Genomic DNA, 20,742 nt, shown 5'->3' on the forward strand with positions numbered 1-20,742 from the left:
ATTTTTCATTTCATTTAACTTACAGAAACAATGCTATTTGGGGAAAAAATGAAGACAGATTTATTATCTAGTCTCTCAAATTCCTCTAAGGTTGAGCTGCAACCATGCAATTTCCTGACACATTTAAAACTGAAGAGTGAAATGTCAGTTGTTAGGACAAAAATGTTTTACTTACATTTCTGATCACTGCTCTGGGCTTTGCAGAGCTGTTATAAAGCTTAGTAACATAGTTAAAGCTTACTGGAGTCCCATCTAGACTGGCAAGATAAACTACAGTTTATATATGCTTAGGCACTACTATACTGTAAGTCCCTGAAGAAAGCACTATTTACCTAGCAGTCAGGACGTCACTTGGGAATGTCAGCTTGCCAATCATCGGTTATAAAATACTTGCTCTCACAGTTCCTGTTCAAACTTCCTCTTTTTTTTCAAAATATGGTTATGCTCAGACACTAGCTATTGTGCAATTAAGGAAAAAACTGTAGTTAAAGGCAGGAAAAATATGAATTTCATATTTTATTCTTGAAAAAATCTGATATTGAAAACATTGCTGAGTTTCCAACTCAACACACTGTTTTTAGCTGCTAGCAAAGAGAGACTAATCTACTATCTGAAAAACAATTTGGCATCTTTTTCGCATGTCACCACTGAACGTCACTGACATTTCTGAGACCAGAACTAGTTGACAATTCTACCCAAGATTCATGAAACAGCATGAGGTACAGCTCACTTTCCACAAAGGAATAGGCTCTAGGTTGCTGCTAGCACTAAAAATTTGCTGTTTGTCAGTGAGCTAAACAAATGTGACTGGGAAGAGATCAGGTAAAGCATAAGAGAAGATATATGCAGTAACTTGATGTCATTTTTCTGAGTTGATCCTCCATATAATCCTACTTGCATTTATTTTCAGGCTATTTGGGAAGATTAATTTTTCCAACAGTAGAATTATTTTCTAGTAATGCTGATTTCTCTCACTGTGAAATAGCTTTACTGAGAAATAAACAAGTGAGCATGTGTTTGAGGATAGTTGCTATTACAGAAGTGAATTTAGAACTAATTGCTAGAGCTGGCCAAATTCATTAGAAGGATTGTATTTCCTGATGAATTTAACTATTTATTCAGTTCCAGGATGGGTAGAAACAGATATTAGATTTTAATAATTGTAGCAGGCTTAAAAAGTTTTTTTTTTTAGGCTTTGTCCAATCAGTTGAATTCACACATAAGAAACAGCTTTTGGAGTTGTGTAGAAATAGCGACACAGGAATCAAATGTTCAACAGTGAAAAGTAAAAAATTACAATAGGGAATGATTCAGACAGCTATTTTGCGATTTCAAGAAATGTTTGAAACTAATTCCCCCTCATTCTCTCTACAATTCCCTATTAGCTCATTAATCGTAAAGAAATTAGTTTACCGCCAGAGTTCTCCTATTTTTAAGAGCTGCTGCAGGTAGAACATCACAGCATCCCTTTCTCTTACCTCCTTCAGTGTGTAGCTTATAGAGATTTCCCATTTTTTTTTCTTATTTTCCCATCCAGAAATCAAAGAGAGATTCCCTCTGTAGCTAAAACATTGCCAGATATTCCTGTTTCTGCTCCTCTGATTCTAGAAGATAGATTTTCTTCTAGAAAAGCTTCCTCTAGAACTAGTTTTTCCTGCTTTTTAGCAGCAAGAGCTCAGTTGTGCAAAGCAGTAGATAGCAATATCACCTCTGCTTTGCTGCTGCCAGAACAGCTACTTCAGTTGCTAGTCCTTTTCTAAGGCAGGCAGGCTGGAATTAGGCATCTCTTCCTTAACTCTTTCCCCACCACAACCATACCTGCCTGCAATAGGACACCCACTGAAACTACATTGAGGTAAGGGACAATCTGGGACAAGATGGTGGTTCCAGCTCTGTGATACAGGTCATTATGAAGGTAGAGGTAAAGTTGTGCAGAGGATGGAAGTTCTCAGAATGTATCTTCACCCTAAACCATAACAATATCTTCTTATGATATTCTACTATACACTACATCTTTGAAATAGTGGTCATTTGAAAATGAAAATGCAGAACTTTTTGTTCATAAGCTATTTAAATACCACATGGTATTATTCTTTCAAAATTAAAGAAAACTGGTATGTTTTTGAGAAAAACCTTTGATTTCAGTTGGTTCTAGAGGAGACAGGAAAGAAAAGATGTTTAAAGAACAAAACCAAGATGGAGAATGGTAGCATTCTCAAGAAGGGAGATGAAGTGGTTTTTATTTTTCCTTTCATTATTTTTATATTTATTTCTTTTCTGATACCTCATCAGATATTCATCAATGTCAACTTTTTAATTTTAAAAGTACACAGCTGTGATCCTGAAGTTGTTCTGTTCTTAGTGAAAAAAAAGGAAAGGTAGATCACAAAACTAAAACAGAATCCCCCTTTCTTGTGCAATTTCAGCTTTCAACTGCAATCTTTAGCTTTCCTCTGCCTTGGGATTGAAATGGTACAGACATACACACACATGCAGAGGAAATTTCTATATTCCCTTTTGGATTAAATTTGGACTTTTCGTTTCAGCATGTTACTTCTAGAAATTGATCTCTATCAGCATAATGCAGTACAAGGAATATTTGTATTATTCGATTTACACCAATAAAATGGCTTATCAAAGCCATGTCATTCAACAGAGAAACTGGAAAGCAACAGGACACAAGCTGCACATGTCAGGAATTTCCTTGTCATTTGATTCATTTTCTAACAAGCTAACCACAACCCTGGAATTTACACTTGCTCCTGTCTTCTTGACTGCTTTCATATTTCTCCAGGCCACTTCTCTTCATGTTTCAGGGTTAAGAGCTACATAAAGTGATAATCAACACAGTGTAGCTCTGTGTGAAAGGTCACAGAAGGAGTTTGTTTTATTAATCATATCATTTTTAGAGGTGAGAATTGGAAGAAGATAAATGGGATAGGTAGGATGATGTGGCAAAGAATGGAATAAACTCCATTTGAGATGCAAAGCAATGAGATGGTGGTAAGAAACAGAATAAAGGTAGTTTATGTAGGAGAAGAGGATCAGTCTCACATCCACAAACAACACAAGTGAGCAAATAATCCTAATGAAAAACAGTCTGCAGCCTTTTCCGTGGTGGAGTACTTCTAAATTTAGAGGTGCTAGTAGGGCTACTAGACTTTGTCTGAAACTCCAGCTCAGAGAGTAAATTCTAATTCTAAAGTGGAAGTGGGTATTTTGACTTTTCCAGCTCAGGCATCCAATTCAGATTTGAATAGAGTAGAAATAACAGTTTATTAATGAAAAAGCATGCAATGGTATTTACAAAATGCAAGTTGATAAGAAAAGTTCCAGAACCAGCCTTGCCTGAAACAGCTTAAAATACACAGGACTACCGACTGTGAATTTGAAATTGCTCTGATAAGTTAAGAGCAATACAGTTTAGAGTCCCTTAAAGCTATATCCTGCCCCCAAAATAAGAATTGTGTCCAGGATTATCCTTGCAGTCTCATGACTTCAAACTATTAGAATGGAAACTGAGGACAGCCACCAAAAAGTCTTGAACCATTATTTTGGAGCCTATGCAGATTGACTCGAGACTGAGGAAAAAATAAAGAGTGTTCAAAGAAGCCTTACATTTTGCCTGCATCATCATAATTTCTGGTGTAGTTAAAGACCTAATGCAGAACTGCAACTTCTTGAAACAACATTATATTTTAAATTAATTTTTATGTCCTTTTAATGAAAGCCATAAATAAAGCACTATTTTTTTTTTCCCCTCTCCTGTCCTGGGTTTTTTTTTTTTTGTATTTATGACGCAGACACTGCCAGCACTTTAAATGTGGCATACATTTATAAATACAAATACATTACCAGGAAGTACATGCAGACAAATGAGAAGGTAGTTTTATGAAAGGCATCAATAACATAAGGAGACTGAACCGAGTAACTTACAGGGAAGCGTAAGCTACCAACCTATGCATATTTTGACTAAATACTGACCCAGAAGGCTGTGGTAATTGTCTCTAAGTATAAGGAGGCTGTAAACATCATGAAAAAAGGCAGTAACTAAGAAAAAATATCTTTGAAGACTGAAGAACAGGAAAAGTATCTTGGACATGAGCACGATTAAGGTATGAAATAATAATCACAGGGAAGTAGTGAGAGTTTAACATAGGATAAAGCACTGTAAAGACTGTTACAGGGAATAGTTCTGCAATGGCAGGACACAGGCTAGATGAGCTAGGGTTTTCTTCACTCTCATTTCCATTATTTCACTATGTTAACATAAATAGCAGTGCAACAGCAAATTCCACAGAACATTACCCAAGTGTAATTCTGCAACCTTTTTTTTTTTCTTTTACAAATAAAATAGTAAAATTATCTGTTTAACCTCCTAACCTATGACACTTTTGCAATAGGATATTATTCATACTTTAAAATTTTACTAGTTTGGTAGTTTTGGTAAAGAAACTCATTGACTTCATTTCAGATACGCTCATTATGATGTGGAGAAGAAACAAAACCAATTAAAGACTATTTTTATTCAGAAACTAAATATATCAAAACTATTGCTTTGAAAAGACACTGCTCTTGCTGGCAAGAATAGTATGCACCTCAGAAGGACATACTGTCTAAATGCAAGTATTTTAGAAATCAAAGACAAGGAAATACAGGGAAATGGTACCTTCTTAATGGTTTCCAGCATGGATCGTCCTCCTTGCCAGGGTTTAGAGTTCTTCCTGATGCAGGTGAGACTGGCCATGCTGTGCCACTTCCTGTCCTCCAGCTTCTTATGAAAGGCATTTGCCAACAGGAGGACAGTGTCGTATATATACAGGTTTGAAATCTGCAAAGACATTAAAAAGGGAGTATTAGCATTATTATTGGTAGTCTCTTGCCAGCAGCCGCAATTTATCATTTGTTTTGCCTCACCCATAATCCTCTGGCAATTAAACAACTTATTTGGTATTAAGAAAAAAACTATAAGAGTCAGAAAGTCATATCTTTGGCTCTGGTAGGAACTTCAGCTAGGGGCTGTCATGCTACAAGTGATTTGCAGCAACAAACTACAGACACATGAAGTACAGGCAGCCCAATCACTGGCACAGCTCCACTTGCAGGTTTTAAAGCCCTACTCGTGAACGTAAACAGACTTTTTTTTTTTTTTAACCAGTTGCCTGCAACTTTCAGTTTTTCAGTCACCAGATATTTGGGCACTATCAAATTCTCTTCAAGAATGTTTTGTTCTTTCAAAAACTCTGAAAATTTAAAATAAATCATTTCAGCATGGTTTTTGTTCCAGATTTTTGCAGTCAATACTGATTGAGGCAATGTCTGGAATAAAACATGACCCAGTGAAATCTTTCTCAGTGCGCAGCTGCATGTCGATTCTGCAATTTATAGTGTTTCCTGTCAGAGTATTTGGCAGTGGCTGTTAATTCCTTGCAGGACAAAACTCTGAGGAAATATGTGTATGTTTTTCCATGAGCATAGTTACATGCATACAGTGCAAGGACGTTCCAGTTTGGCATCAAAGAGAGAACAGTTGAACTCAAGAACAGAAATTACTTATGTGCCAGCTCTGCTTAGCCATGTAGTATCTCTATATAGGTACAAAGTGAGATGTGAAAGATACAATTCAACGCAAAAGAACAAAAGCTCAGAATTCATGAACACTTCTGAAACAAGTAATTTAGGATGTAGCTTCATTTTAGTCATTTCTGTCCTCAAACGGCAGGAACATTTAAATTACTAACAGTATTGTAAAGAGAAACCTCAGCCCTCCTGAACAGAAGTTCTCGGGAAGAGAAATGACGTTCAGAAATAAGAACGACCTTTGGGAATATTATTTTTAGACAACCTGTTGGGGGCCTGAAGTTACTGAGGGAAACTAAGTTTCCTCAGCTGCACTATGAGGGGGGCTGCAGAACATTCCTAGTGCCTGAAAACAAATTAGCCAGCAGCAATTTGCTAACTGAGGCAAGGTTGCTTCTCCATCAGTCACAGACAAGGCAAAAGATATTTCCCAGATTTGTGGAACATGTTGACTGCTCTGTATAAGGGTTTCTCCATACAGATGGTCCACTCAAAATCTTGGAGAAGGAAGTTTACAATAGGAAAGTACACCAACTTTGTGAAGGATGTCCCTATTCTGCCTCTTAAATATATCCAAAGACTGGGAAAGTCCTGTAGCTATTGGGAGGACGTGTATGCCAAGGAAGCACAATAATACTGAAGTTCTGAAACATTGATTAGAAAATCCACACATCTTCTAAAAAAAAAAAAAAAAAGGGGGGGTGGGGAAAAAGCCTTTTTTCCTGCCTAATTACTCCTTTCCATACAAACTATTTTTAATGGTTTTGTTTTCTTATGTAAATTCCATCTTTATACTGGCTTTGACTGTGTCAACCACGATCTGCTCTGTACGGTTCTCACAGGAAGGTTTCGTGACAGACTCCTTTTCCTGTCCAGCATCCAGGAAAGAAGTTGCCTTTCTCCTTACCTTGCCAGAATTTCCTGGGGCATTTTTGCCATCCATATTTTATTGAAGGAGCTCTAATGGTCTCCTGATAAACTCTATTGCCTTTACAACTCTACGTTGTTAGTACCAGAAATGCACAGAACTTCTGATCCCTATTTCCCTTTTTCTTTAAATGATAATGATCCTTCACTCCCTCTTTCTGGAAGAGGCTTCTTTATTCTTACTTGAGCTTCTCCTGTGACTCCAGTGGCTGTGTATATTTCCATTTCAGTATTCACCCAGGAACTAATTTACTTTCTGCAGATGCACAGGACAGGCCAGGCATCATTGTGCATGATAGGATTAAAAGCATGGTTTGAGGATCTGGGTTCAGATTAATCAAGCATTTTTAAAATAACTTGGCTGATTTGTCTCTGTATTGTAAACCTACAAAGAATTTCAGCTAAACCCATATTTCCCCAAAGAAGTCAGCACCACAGGGACGTTTGTTTGAAGGGGAGAAAAGGAATTATTACTAAGCTGTGAGGTAAGTTTATTTTACATAAGCCTTCGCCAAAGGAAAAAAAATATCCTCTAGAGAGCAGACACAATAAGGTCACTAATGAGACTAAATTGGTACATGAAGGGCTACAGATGACAAGTCATCATTTCCCAACAAAATGACATTGCTTTCAAGGTAGCTTCCATAACCCAATATCATGGGAATAGAAGACTGTTGTCACAGTTCATGAGGAAGGATGCACTTACTAATCTAAGAGTAATATAGCTAGGCCTTCATCAAATATTAACAGGGCTCAGGAGTACAGAGTTCAGCAATTATTAAGCATTGTTATTCCTTCACTAATAGTTCAGCTTAACATTTACAGCAATCAATCACTGATAGTGCAATGATAAAGACACTACGATTAATTTCTGCCTCTAAAATCACTCTTCCCTGTCACTACCAGAATGTATACTGCATTAGTAACTGTCCCAATGCACAGAGTGGGACTGTAATTTAAAGTCACTTTACGCTTTTATTAATTTCCCATGTAAATTTACTGGGACTTTTAATGCATTGCCTTGTATCCAAGACTGATCCTTTATTTATGCCAAATCTTTTAAACTAATGGCTGGACATGTGCATTACCAAGCAGTATTTAACTGAATAACCTCCTGTTGATGCAATTAAAAATTCAGATGTGATTTTTTTGTTCCAGAGTGTAGAAGAAAAGTATTTAGCAATCAGATTAAGTGGGAGTGATTAATCTGGATTAACAGTGTTTATTTTAAGTTGCACATAGTTTTTAGACAAAAGGGTTATGGTACTAAATACTTCTGTGAATCCAGTTTTTGACTTCCTGCCTCCAAAATGATACAAATTGATAGAAGTTGTTGTTTCAGTTGGGACAACCCAGAGACACAATGAGAGGTCTTCACCAAAATATTTTTCAGTGTTTTAATTAAGATGCTGAAAAAAATTAATTATTCACACTGACTTTAGGGGGAGTAATTGAGAAAAAAAATAAATCAAGAAATCCACTGTTATAATTTCCAGAGAATATTTCTGATTAGACACACTTCGATGGCATTAAAAAAAAAGCATTAGAAATTTCAATGTATAAACTGTTCCAACCCCCCACTGGATTAGAAGTTAATTTATAATATTGTTGGGGAGAACAAAGAAACAGCGAACAAACCCTACAGCTACTCAAAGGTCTGCACATTGTATGAAGACATAGGGGAAACTGCGTCAGAATTTTTCTTCCTTTCATTTTTTAGTATTGTCTCACTCAGCTAGTAATGAAGTGTATCCATCTCAGGGAAAGCATGAAAAAAGCAACTCAAGTGTGCAGAACAGTTCAACCAGCCAAGCTTCCATCATTCCTTTGAACAGAAACGTTATGAACACTTTCAAAAGGAATATTAAGCTCTCCAAGCTACAGGTTGGTCAAGAAGGACAGATTAAGGTATAAGGTCCAAGCTGGCAAATTAAATGGGATCTGCCAATTTGTAGAGAAAAAAACTTTGATTTCTAGAACTTTTCTGTCCTAGAGTCAGTTCAATGTTGAAGTGAACATGAAATGAAAGTTGAAGAGGAAATAGATCAAAATGTGAAGCCTCTATCGCCACATGATTCTTGTTTTCTGCCTTGCTCTAGTTAGTAACACTGTTCATGAAAACTGCTATTTGCAATCTCTAGCAGCTGCATGTAATCACACCCTCAGTTCTTACACATTACCCAAAGACTACCAAAGTTCTCCCTAGGACCATGCTGCCATAACAGAATGGCACAACCTAAAGATTTTCCACAGTTCCTAAATAGCCTCTAGAGATATCCGATGCATCTATTTACCTTACACAGCCCTGTTTATTTTAAGAACTCTAAGAGGATCACCGTGACATTTGCTATGGCCAAAATTTTTCATGTCACCTATAGTTGCTTACTGGCTGCTTTGTGAACAATTAGTGAGGCAAAGGCCTTTACAGCTAACTTGAAACAGAACAAGACCAACCACACTTCTCCTCCTTTTCCCCTTATATATTTTCATTTTAAGCAAGGACGCTCTTCAACACCGCCCTATTTCTCTCCCGTTGTTTTCTCTCACTCCTTTCTTTCAGCATTCCAAGAGGACTGCTCTCTTTGCTGCTAAGTCAGATATGCTCCTCCTGCATCACTGCTAATGCAGTCATCTTTCCACAACTTCATAAATGACCACACAAAAAAGTCCAAAAGTGAAATTGACATCTTAAGCCAATTTCACACTTGTGATGTGCCATAGCTTTGTCATGACAAAGCCTAACCAGATACACAAGAGAGGTAGAGGACTTGCTCCTGGAAAAACTGTGTGAAGTCAGGAGGAGAGTGACCATGATCCTCTTGCTGGTTTCATATGGTAGGAAGGCTCTTATAGTTTAATTGTGATTTACAATTAACAAACCTGAAAATAAGGCCTCTTTGGAACATAGGCATAGATTAAGGTGCATACATCAAGACACTTGAAACAGATGACGCAGGTGTTCCCCAGGAAGGCTTTCCTATCAACAACACATTTGAGACTTAGAGAAGTATGGCAACTCAGGAGACATTGGCAATGGGGAGGAAATTCTTCTCGGTGAGATGACAAAAAATAAAATTTAACAGAGGAACAAACCAACTACCCCACTGCCTGGAGATCAGGTGGCTTTTTTGCCTTTTTTTCTCAATTGCTGTGTTCTTGTCCATCAGTCACACTCACTCCCTCGCCCAAGTATTTTCATGTCATGCCATGAGTCATTAAACTACGTGTCAGAGTGGACATGAAAAAATAAACATTAAATTACACTAAGCCCCTGGGGAAAAACCTTGAACTTATCTAGAAAGACAGTTCCCAGGTGGGAATAGACTGGTATATGAACTACCTCCATGCTTTGGGAGAAAGGGTCCTTCGGATCACACAATGATGAAGATATTCTGTGGTTGCCACGGAAACAGCGCTGACTTATGTTTTGGGGGACTGGAAATGTCTGTCGAATAATTGTTAACCTTCCAATTGACCTTCTCACCAGCTCCTGCACATCCGCATCGTTTATTTCCTGGAAGATAAGGTAAGGGAGAGAATATGCATGAAAGTTAAAATACAGAAGTGTTACCACCAGATTATAAACAAAAAATAAACTGAGAGGCTCAAGAGGCGTGTGATTGCTAAATAGCTATTGTTGAGCTCTGCCATAGCCTCAAAAAGAACATATGCACACTCATTAAAACAACTGTCATACCACCCTTACAGTAATTGCAGAAGTTTAAAATGTACTGTGCCCAAACCTCACCGAATATTTGCAGATGTAACTGGGCTTAGTTGTTTCATTTTGGGTTTTCTCTCCCTCTCTTAAATTTGATCTTTTACTTTAAAGTGTTTCACAGCATCCTTGGCAGACAATGTGTAAATCAGTAGGAAGTCATAGCATGATTTATTTCTAAGTGTAGCCTTACTTAGGAGCTGTGAAGGTGCAAGACAATTATTCAGGCCTTAAGTGTTCATTTCCTGGAAACAGAATATCAAGAACCTATAAACAATGTGCAAGTTAGCAAACATAATTTACCAAAAGGGCAAAGAAAATGCATTAGAGCATTCTAGGTGTGTATGAGCTTGTTTATAGCAAGACCTAATTTAAAACCAACTTTTTACTCCATAGGGTACCTATTAAAGCTTACAGCTGAACACTCAGCTCTACAGACACACGCTTTAAAGAAAAAAAAAATAACTAAGCAAATACATCAAATATGTGAAATATTAAGCTCAAAATATTAACTTTAAGGCAGGTTAAGGAAACCAGAAACCCAATCTTTACATAGCATAAAGTCCTGCAGCTTGGGAACACGGTGTTTTACACCATTGAATGATGAGGCCCTCGGGGGACACTGAGCGAGAAAAACTTGGGCTCACAAGCAACAGCAACTGACTCCAACCTTCACATAAGAACTTGAACTTTAGTTAAACACAGGCTTTTTCTAACAACTCAGATAGGGTCAGCTGGTAGCTTTCAAGGCAATTCTGTGTATTTTTCTGTAAAGCTGGAGAAATAATCTACAAAGTTGCTCAATCTTTTAAACTATAATCTATTTTACATTATGCTGAACTGTTTGGCCATTATCTGTCTTAATTACAGAGGTTGATGCCCCAAACTTTCCAGACATTTAAACTTGTGAATACCTCCCAGCAAGGGAGGTGCTTGAGGAGCTTGTATTAGCAGCCTGCATTTAACGTACTTTTATATATGGTCACACTTTATTGAATATTTCTGATTCTCATTTATGTATTTATAGCTTTTCTTTTTTTAAAGGATACTGCACATCTGCACTGTTATACCTGTAACTAAACACCATCCTCTTTTTTTGCCTCTAGCTTCCTGATCTATATCCATAATCAAGAATTTAGGAGGCACCAGGAGACAGATTTGAACTGAAATTAAAGAATCTTTCTTGTGAAAGGAAGCCAAGCTTTTTGAAAAAGCAGCTCTTTAAATGTTAAGAGAACTATCTTGGCAATTCTGGGGGGTTTTTTTGAGCTTCAGTTAGCATACTTTAATTGTTTTGAAGGAACTTCTTTGGACATACTGGTATTTGTTTATTTCCTTTAATGCTCGGAAGAAAAATACATGAGGTGTAAATTTTAACTTCTTCTCTCTTGACTACAGTAGAAGTATTTTATTCTTCACAGACTGTCATAGTTTTTGAATTCATCTGTTATTAACGTTCTTTATGAAATATAGATTTTTCCTGGAAACAAAAATAACACATGGCATCAGCTGTGTCCAGTGTAATATCTTGCATTTCTGGTCGATTAATCCTTAATGTACCATAGATAATGGATTCTCTCAGCTTAAGATGCTGTCTTTTCATTTAGTCTGTATCATTTCACTAGCTGCAAGGTAAAAAAATAAAATGCTGTTTTAGCAAAATGAATGTATTTTTTTTAAATAATATTTTCAATATAATCAGAAAGGAGAGCTCAAGAAACTTATCTTGATTTTAGACTATATCCTTTCTCAGAGGATTTAAAAAAGTTTACCTGGTTTCATTATACACCATGCCCCAACCATAAGAGCAAGACTATTAGACTTGTTCTAATAATGTAAAAATTGATACCTGCATGGCTACGTTATGGTGCTAAAAAATACTTTAAAAGATATTTTGACTTTCAGCTGCTCAAACATTTATCTTTTCTGCCTCAAAATTGTATTTATTTTTTTCAGTATTCAGCATTTTTTGGTGCATTTTAGTTAGAGTGTTCTCATTTTAACCTTTAGGTTACTACCTCATATATTTATACATCACCTGGGAACTAATAACAGAATCTAAATAACAAACAGATTTTTGTATGGTTGCCAAGGAGGTATATACATCAATAATGACAGCTATTATTTTAAATGCAGTGAATTCCACCGATTATATCATAAATTCAGATTTTAGGTTAATAACAAAGCAATGCCATGCAAACCCAAATTCAGCTCTAGTCACTTGCTATATATTTCTTTGTCATTTTTTGAATACTTGGCATTGACTGAGTGACGAGCCTTTTATATAATGACTCTCCAATATCATCTCTCATTCTTGAATTTTGGATCTGACTTAAGAAAACTATATAAAGCAACTATTGTATGAGAAGAAACAATTTTCATTTGCACTTCAAAGGAGGATACAGTGTAATGATATAAAGATGGCAGATGATCTGTTATACAAGCTCCAAATGTCAAAAAAATTACAAAGTTGGCCAAGTTGAACTGAGTTGGCACCTGTATAAATTTAGGCTAGGTTATGTGGGTTTGGGGCTTTTTTTTTGAAAAATAAGAAGTTTCAAACCTTTCTTTTGTTGGAGAATGTCCTATTTCAAATGTAACAAGGATAAAATTAGATGTACATTTCATCTGAGTAGGCAAATAAATAAGGAAAAAAATGCTATTTTAAATTAATAGCGCTTTACAGATGTATTAGGAAAAGGGAATTGAAGAGGATTATGTCTACATATTAGGCAGAGACTCCAGTGGGAACTAAGACTATATACTGGACACTAACATACATTGCCATTCAGCTTCATCTCATTATTTTAAGATAAGCAACCTCCGCAGAGGCTTATTCCCCACAGAACAACCGCACCAGTAGTGAGAGACATGGAACGAAAGAATTTATTCACATGCTCCTGTAATAAGCACCAAAGGCAGCAATATATTTTCTTATGGAAGCATCTTAACTTTAACTTTGGGCCAAGAAGATGGTTCCAGCATTTATCACCTACTGGACATGCCCTGTTTTCCAGTGCATGCCATGTCTTCATCACATCCTTCATGACATAGAGAGGAGAGTGTTTTTTCCTCCTCCAAAAGCCCGCAGCGGTGAGCAGGGGGCAGAGCAGGAAAGGGTGGCCATTGCAAACCCTCTTGAGGCCTCTGGGCTGCCTCTGCCCATGCCACAGCATACTTGTGCTATGCCCTTCCTGAATTTCTCAGCACTTTCCAAAGAGTAGGTGAAGGGGAGGTATAACTAGATGAAGCTCCAAGACAAATAAAGGGAGACCTTGAACTGCATAATCGTTTGCTTCCTTAGGTTCTGGGTAGGATGATGAAAAATAAAAAGGTGATAGGACAAGGAGAAATCAATCTTTAGCTTTCACAGAGAAAAACATCCAAGAGTTTGAAGAAAGCATGGCTAAGTGAATCTGTCCACTGGCTCTCACCTGTCTGAAAAAAAAAAAAAGAGCTGGCAGCTTGGTCGCCATACTGTACCAAAGAGGGTGGCATTTCACACCTGACCTGCTGTCACCATTGGAAAACATAAGGGTTCAAATGAACCTCTAATGCTACTACTAGACAATTATCCATATTAAAATGTAGAACTATGTGAGCTCCTGGAACCGAGCTGTGATTTTACGACCTGATCTAGCTGCTTGACCTTAAAACACAGTCATGCTCTATGCTCTTCTTCATGGTGGAGCGCATTGGGCTGAAACACAATGGAACAAGTCAGATACATCGGCCAAGGGCCAGCCCTCTCCGAGGAAAAGCGTGTTCATCTGAAAGCAGCCTTTGAAGACAACTTTGTGGGTGCCCCAGTCATCTTTTGTGCTATGGTGGGCAAACCTGTTGGATCTTTTCTCATAAAATGTTCTTTGAAAGAGTTTGGTGGGTTTTTTTGATTCTTTCCTCAAAGAAGTTTTTCCAGAGTCTGATGCTTCCAGTAATTAGAAATCTTCCAATAACTTTTGCCCGCAATTTATTCATGGGCAATTTGAACTCATTTGTTCTTGTGCCAACTTTGTCCTCTAGCCCTTGACAAAGATGCATTTATTCACAACCTGTATGTGTTTATAAACAGGGAGCATATCCTCTTTCAGTCTTTGTTTTCATAGGCTAATCAAGCCAACGTTTTCAGTCTCTTCTCACACAAATCAGTTTTTCTGTGCACCCATTGCCTTTTAATTTTAATAGAGCTGGTCATAATTCTGCACATTATTGCAAATGAAATCCAACCAATCCTTTGTGCAGTAGCATTAATATTTTCACCTCATGTATGGTTACTGTAGGCAGTGGAAAGTGTTTTGGGCTGTCCTTGAGTGAACAATAGTAATAGAGAACTGGTAGCAGCCTTGAGCATAGTAAGACAACCTGCAATGTTTTAATAAAGGATAACATTTGCCAAAGACATGGATTTAAAAAAAAAAAAAAAAAAAGGACATTTCTTTCATTTAAAAAGAGCAAAAGAAAGAAAAGTGATGAAAATCATACAAATGGCCCTTCTTCAATTCCACTAAATAAAATCTAAGTTTACTGTACACTTATGATTTAAGAGTCATTAAAAACTTACAATTTTACTATCCTAGGCTTTTTGAGGTTATATTTACTATCGTGCAGAGGAAGAGAAGCAAGCAGAGACAGACAGGCAGAGGGAGAGAGTGTGAGAAATCCATTCTCACATTTTGTTAAGGCATATTTGATCATGACTACATTCAAATCTATGACTCCTGCAAATTTTATAAAGAATTGCACCATCTGCTTTATTTGGAGAGTGTTTCCTCAGCTCACTGCACTGATCAGAAGAGATTTGTATTATTTGCAAAGGACTAATATGATGTATTATGCTTTAGCAAATTATGAATCCTTTCATTTTATGGGAACAACCCCACTCCTCCCACACATACATTTCCATTATGATACACAGTCTTCAAGCAAATTTGCTGTATTACACAAAATAGCAACTAACAGAACAATAAAAATTAAGGAACTCTTTCCAGGCATTACAGCATTTAAAGCAAGCAATTAAAATAACAGATGTTACCTCACAAAGCCTAAGCAGATTCCTGATCACAAAACTGAAGGTGGTATTTCCTTTTGTATTACTATACTTGATAAGTGTGTTGTATCCCCTTGGCACAGTGATGGAAAAGGAAAGACAATTCCAGCTCAATTGATATCTCAATGCAAGGAATTATTTGAATCATATATGGATTTTGCAAAACAATGCATTTTCACTGTAATAGGTCATCTTAGATTTTCAAATTAGGAAGCCAGAGAAGCAGTGTTACAGTTACTTAGCTGACAGTCTAATTTAGCCAATATAGGCACACAAATACAGATGTATAAGTTGTCTAAAATGTCACAAAAGATCCATGTAAGCAACGAAATGGACAGAGCTCTCAGATCATTTCACAGTTATATGGAAGTACTGTGGTCATCAACAGCTAATGGACAACCATGTCAAAGGGACTTGGAAGTAAAGATAGACATTTTCTATGTCACACAGTAAGGGGCCTGTAAATTGCTGCATTTCCAAATCTTACACTGCCAAAGTGGAGGCATTGAGATCTTATTACTGAACTGGTAAAATGTTGCAATAAGCAAGTGATGTTATGCAACATTCATCATTCAGGAAATATTTACATTTCTGTTGTAATTTGAACATAATGATAAGGAAAAATAGGACAAAACATGATTCTTTCTATATCATTAGCTACAAATCTGATTTATTGATAATCTGATTTTTGCGTCCACAAAATATTGAGATTATTAGCATTTTGAAACAAACACAGCTTGCAAATAAGTTTCTTAAGTGGAAATATGGATTTAGGTCCAGAAGCAGATTAATTTGAGATGGCATTAAACTTGTTCACCTTCTTTAACACCAATAGCAGGAATGACTGAATGAGATACAGAGATTTTAATGACTGTTTTACAGCACAGTCTGTCAGAATGAACTTAATAATGACTTTCACTCATTTCACATACAAGACTATAAAACTAAGAAGGGACCATGTACATTGCTCTGCGTACATCATTCAGCTGTCCTAGCTGTTGGGACCGCAGCCCAGAGAAAGAGTTTTGGAGTGAAGGCGGCAGTTTAGAGTGGTAGCCACTTTGATTGCTCTGCTGTTTAATCTGCTCCAATGTGCAAATAACAATGCTCAGAAAGCAGATTCCCCCCCCCCCCCCTCCCCGAGACACTAATTTCCAAATAAAAAGCAAAGAGAAAGCATGTACATTAGGAATGGATCCTTGGTTCTATGTTGGTTTTGAGGATGAAGGAGCTGACACAACTACAAGCAAGCACCTTCTTTTGAACTTTCCAATGCAAATAACATTTAAAATGAAAAACCAGTGGCATTGTCTTTAACTTGAACAGCAAGACAATACCTAGGCTCTGCCTAAGAAATTGTTGTCTAATCTATTGATACAGAGGTTAATGGTGGACTGCTTTAGATTTAGTTAATGCTCTTTTAAAAATAATAAGTGTTAAGCCTGAAGAGTAGAGATGAACACTCTACTTCAAGATTACGGTCACTACAAGTGAATTCTAGTTTAATCTGACAGGAAAAAGAAAACACATATGCTGTTCCATGACCATCTGTAGCTTAAAGCTGGATTCTCAACCAGCGAGGCCCACCCCAGTCAGTGCTGGAAAACACACACATTACCAGTCAGGAGCAATACAGGGTCCAAACCAATAATTTCTGCTGGACCTGGTTGTCCTCACAGGACTTTCTGAGGCATAATTATCTCCAGGGAAAACTGGCTAAAAATCCAGTTTTAAACAAGTAGGCCAAAGTACAATCCCACTGCAACAATATAATAGCTTACTATAACCTTGAAAAAATGGGTGGGAATAAATTACCTATTAGCACACTGTACTAATAAAAATCTAGTAATTAAGTATGAAAACAGAAGTGTACAGCAAATCCGTGGAATTTACATGCAATATTCTCCAAGCAATCTTTTATCCTGAGAATACACAGGAGTCACACAATCTGCATGTTAGGGGAGAGTTATCTCCGCAGGGAATTCAGCTGTTCTGGACCTAAATTGCTTTTCATAAAACAAAAGAAAAATCTGAATGTTAAATCTAAGAACAACTGCATTGTTCAATGTTTTATATGCAAAGCTACTTCACATATTGACTTGTCATATTTTAGCTGGCAAGTGTTCATGGAAGAACCTATTTCACAGTTTAAAAATAGGACCTCAATTTAACTTTCTTCCTTTTTTCCCTTCATGAACATTACATATGACCTGATCCAGAAGTCCACCAAAAATCCTCTCACTAATATCAGTAAGTCTGAGTATCAATCATGACTGAATTCTAGGGGAATTCTTAAAGGAAAGATAAAGATATTATTTTTTTTTTTTTAATTAAGAAAAACCATTAAAATATAAATTAAACACAAGCACTCCACTATGAAAGATTACATATGAGAAAAGACCTTAAAAAGATCCTCCAAAACCAGTCAGCTCAAGTCAAATGTGAAATCTCAATTTACTCAGAAGGAAAGAGTGTTTTTTGGGTTTTTTCTGTTTTGTTTTTTTTTTTTTTTTTTAAATTTTATTTTGCATTCATTCATTCAAGGACTTCTGTTTAAAATAGGCAAGACAAAACAGCAAGGTCCAAAAACTTGTCATTCTATTTTTATCAAGCAACGTCCACTCCTCCAACATGCCTGAACTTTGTTGTAGCTACTGCTTCCTGTTGGCAAAGTCAAGATCAGCATGAATATTGTCAGTAAGCCTGAAAACAGGATTCATGGTTCACCACAATGTTCACCTGACAATTACCTCATTTATAATGATCCAGTGACAGTCAAAAGCAACCAAATTAGTCTCCACGACCTGAAATAGAGAACAAACCAGCTATCAGTCAGCTTGCTTGTGAAAGCCAAAAAAAAATTAAATGAATGCACTCTGCAAATGACAAAACCAAAGCACATGCTCTTGAAGACCTTTGTTATTCAACTGAGGATAGAGAACCTTTAGCAAAATTCTGCAGAAGCATTTGTGTTATTGTTTGACTTGCTAATTAAACTTGGAAAATACATTTCATTGCCGGCATCACAGAAAAGAATATGTTTCAGTTGACTGAGGAGAAAATGAAATCATTTTTGCCTTAATATCGTGTGTTGAGAGGGAGCAACAGAGAGGAAGGTAAAAAATGAATATCTGAAAATGAATATAACTCTTGTCAGATTTCTGTAGCTCCTGCCTCTAAGGCCTTTCCAGTGTACACCTACCTCGGAAATCTGTGAATTAAAAACAAACAAACAAACCAACCCCACACCACGAATGCTGGTGGTCATAGAAATGAAAGAGTGGGGAGGAAAGGGTTCTCTTGATAAACAGGGCTGTCACGGGGATCATGAACGATGGCCTGTCCCAGGCTCCACGCACAGAGAGCCTCTAATCCTCCTCCCCCGCATCTTCTCATTTTCTTTGCTGAAAATTATTCCAGGAGCTGCCTCTCCATGCTGGCCTGAAAATGTACTACTTAACTCATCTTTCACTCAACCCTACTCTTTGCCTCCTTGAACCCACTACACTTTTGTGGTGAGTCACATTTGATTCACCTTCGCAGTGGAAGCAAAGAGGGAAAAATATACATTTGATTTGCTTTCATTAGCCAGGAAAGAAATCATCAACAGGACAGAGGCCAGAAACAAAGTATAGAAAAGCCTGAACACCTTTACAATTTTATTCTAAATGAAATTGAATTAGCATTGACACTGAAATAGTTTTAAAACCAAATTAGTCCCACTTTATTTGCATAATCACCATGCTCATCTTGATTCACAATTCAAAACTACTGGAGATTGAAAACAAAAGAAACCCCCCAAAAAAACAAAGATGAAAATTGAAACAAGCCTTGGAACTTACAATGTTTTAACGTTCAAGTAGATGACTAGTGCTGGGCTGTTATTACTTGGACCATTGCACAGCCGTCATGTTTGGCTTTTAATGATTACCAACACAAATAGTGGTTGCCAAGGATGATTGCAATTTATACTGTGCCATGTCCAAAGGAGAATAATTTAACTAGCCACAAATCTTAAGAGCACCAAAGACCCCATACTGGTAACCTTCATTATTAATTCAAAGGCCGTTAGAATTGGAGTCACTGCTTATTTACCAGAATGATAGGCAAGATCAGAAATTCTGATCTGGAGAGACTAGGGAAAAAATAAGACCAGCAGTATATGAACTGAATTCTTATTTGAAACTCTCACAGCACCAATAAGAAATGAGGGGAAATGAAAATCATAGCCGCTAATGTGCTCCTGGAAAATTTCAATATTATTAGCAGTAGGAATCAGGGTCCTCACTTTACGTGGAATTTAGACTCACTGTGCTGACAACAGTTTATTTTGTCATGTTGCTTTGATATTTTCTTGCATTCTCCACAGTAGGTGTCCACATGTAAAGGAACAGAATAGAAACTGAATAACTAAGTGATGGGAGGCCTCACAACAAGCCCAGCCAGGATGCTTGAACTGGTGAATGGCTTTTGAATCAGATCTCTCATATCAAACCAGTTGGAAGACAAACACATCCAGGAATGGAGAAAGGTTAAAAATGGGCAGAATAGTAACAAAGCTCTCAAGGGAGCATTTGCTCCTTATATCAGGTTCCCAATCATGGAAAGTGTATGCCATTTACAACATAACCAGTGTATGCCATTTACAACATAAGCAATGCCATTTAAATTTTCCATAAGACAAAAACGAATCGACCCCTTACTAAAGCAGAAACAATTCTGCTAGTCAATCTACATACATTTCTGCTGAAAGCAAGCAGATTTTTATTTTTTAATTTTTATTTTTTTTTTTAACAAGAAAAAAGCAGCAGATCTGACATATTTTCTGGCTTCTTGTCAGGTTCCTGGCAGCCTTGTGCCTCCTAACTTCTGGCTCCAGGATATCCTGCCGGGAATATCTGCCCTGCTCTAACTGCTCTGGTCAAGATGAGGTCTCCTGGGGTTCCTGTGGGCTCCAAGGCAGCCTGCCAGAGGGATGCCCTTGGAGTCAAGGCTCCCAGTGGTGTTAGGGGAATGACAATGATAATTGTTTCACAAAGGGCTCCTAAGCCTTTTCTCTGCTTCAAAATGGCAGTCAACAGAAACTGCAGAATGAAGGAATCCACATAATGAAAATTCACATTTTCTGTTCAGTTTTTAATAACACAGTAAAAATGGGGTTGATCACTTCTTTGCACCTGAAGCTTCAGCTGATCAGATTTTAATGCACTTAAAACTTTGGTTTCTTTATAAATACTTGGTTCTGTGTATCTACTTTGCCCAGGCTTTCAAAATTCAATTATACAAGGCCTTTTCAACAGAGTATGTTTCCAAGTGTCACAGTTTTTATTATGTACAGCTCACAGACCACTTAAACCAGACTGTGGAAGAGGCTTACTAGTCTCTCAAGTCACTCTTATTATTTCAAACAGCTCAGGCTACCTGTGACAGATTTATTCACAACTTGCAAATAATAAGATGAAATGCATCC

The 20,742-nt window shown here is 37.1% G+C and overlaps 1 protein-coding gene across 3 annotated transcripts in view; it reads right to left on the bottom strand.

Moving 5' to 3' along the window:
• The window catches only part of GRID2 (glutamate ionotropic receptor delta type subunit 2), a 742,195-nt gene that overhangs the window by 215,124 nt on the left and 506,329 nt on the right, over nt 1-20,742 (bottom strand). For all 3 annotated transcript variants that reach the window (XR_012835284.1, XM_075751604.1, XM_075751605.1), the window contains exons 5-7: nt 18,023-18,076; nt 9,848-10,021; nt 4,670-4,831 (exon numbers count right to left, since the gene is read on the bottom strand). Coding sequence is in view for 2 of the 3 variants with exons in the window: in XM_075751604.1 (XP_075607719.1) it covers nt 4,670-4,831; nt 9,848-10,021; nt 18,023-18,076 (390 nt within the window). In the remaining variant the exon portion in view is untranslated. The remainder of the gene's footprint in view (nt 1-4,669; nt 4,832-9,847; nt 10,022-18,022; nt 18,077-20,742) is intronic.

This window comes from Balearica regulorum, chromosome 4 (assembly GCF_011004875.1).
Source record: "Balearica regulorum gibbericeps isolate bBalReg1 chromosome 4, bBalReg1.pri, whole genome shotgun sequence".
NCBI classification, from domain to species: Eukaryota; Metazoa; Chordata; class Aves; order Gruiformes; family Gruidae; genus Balearica; species Balearica regulorum.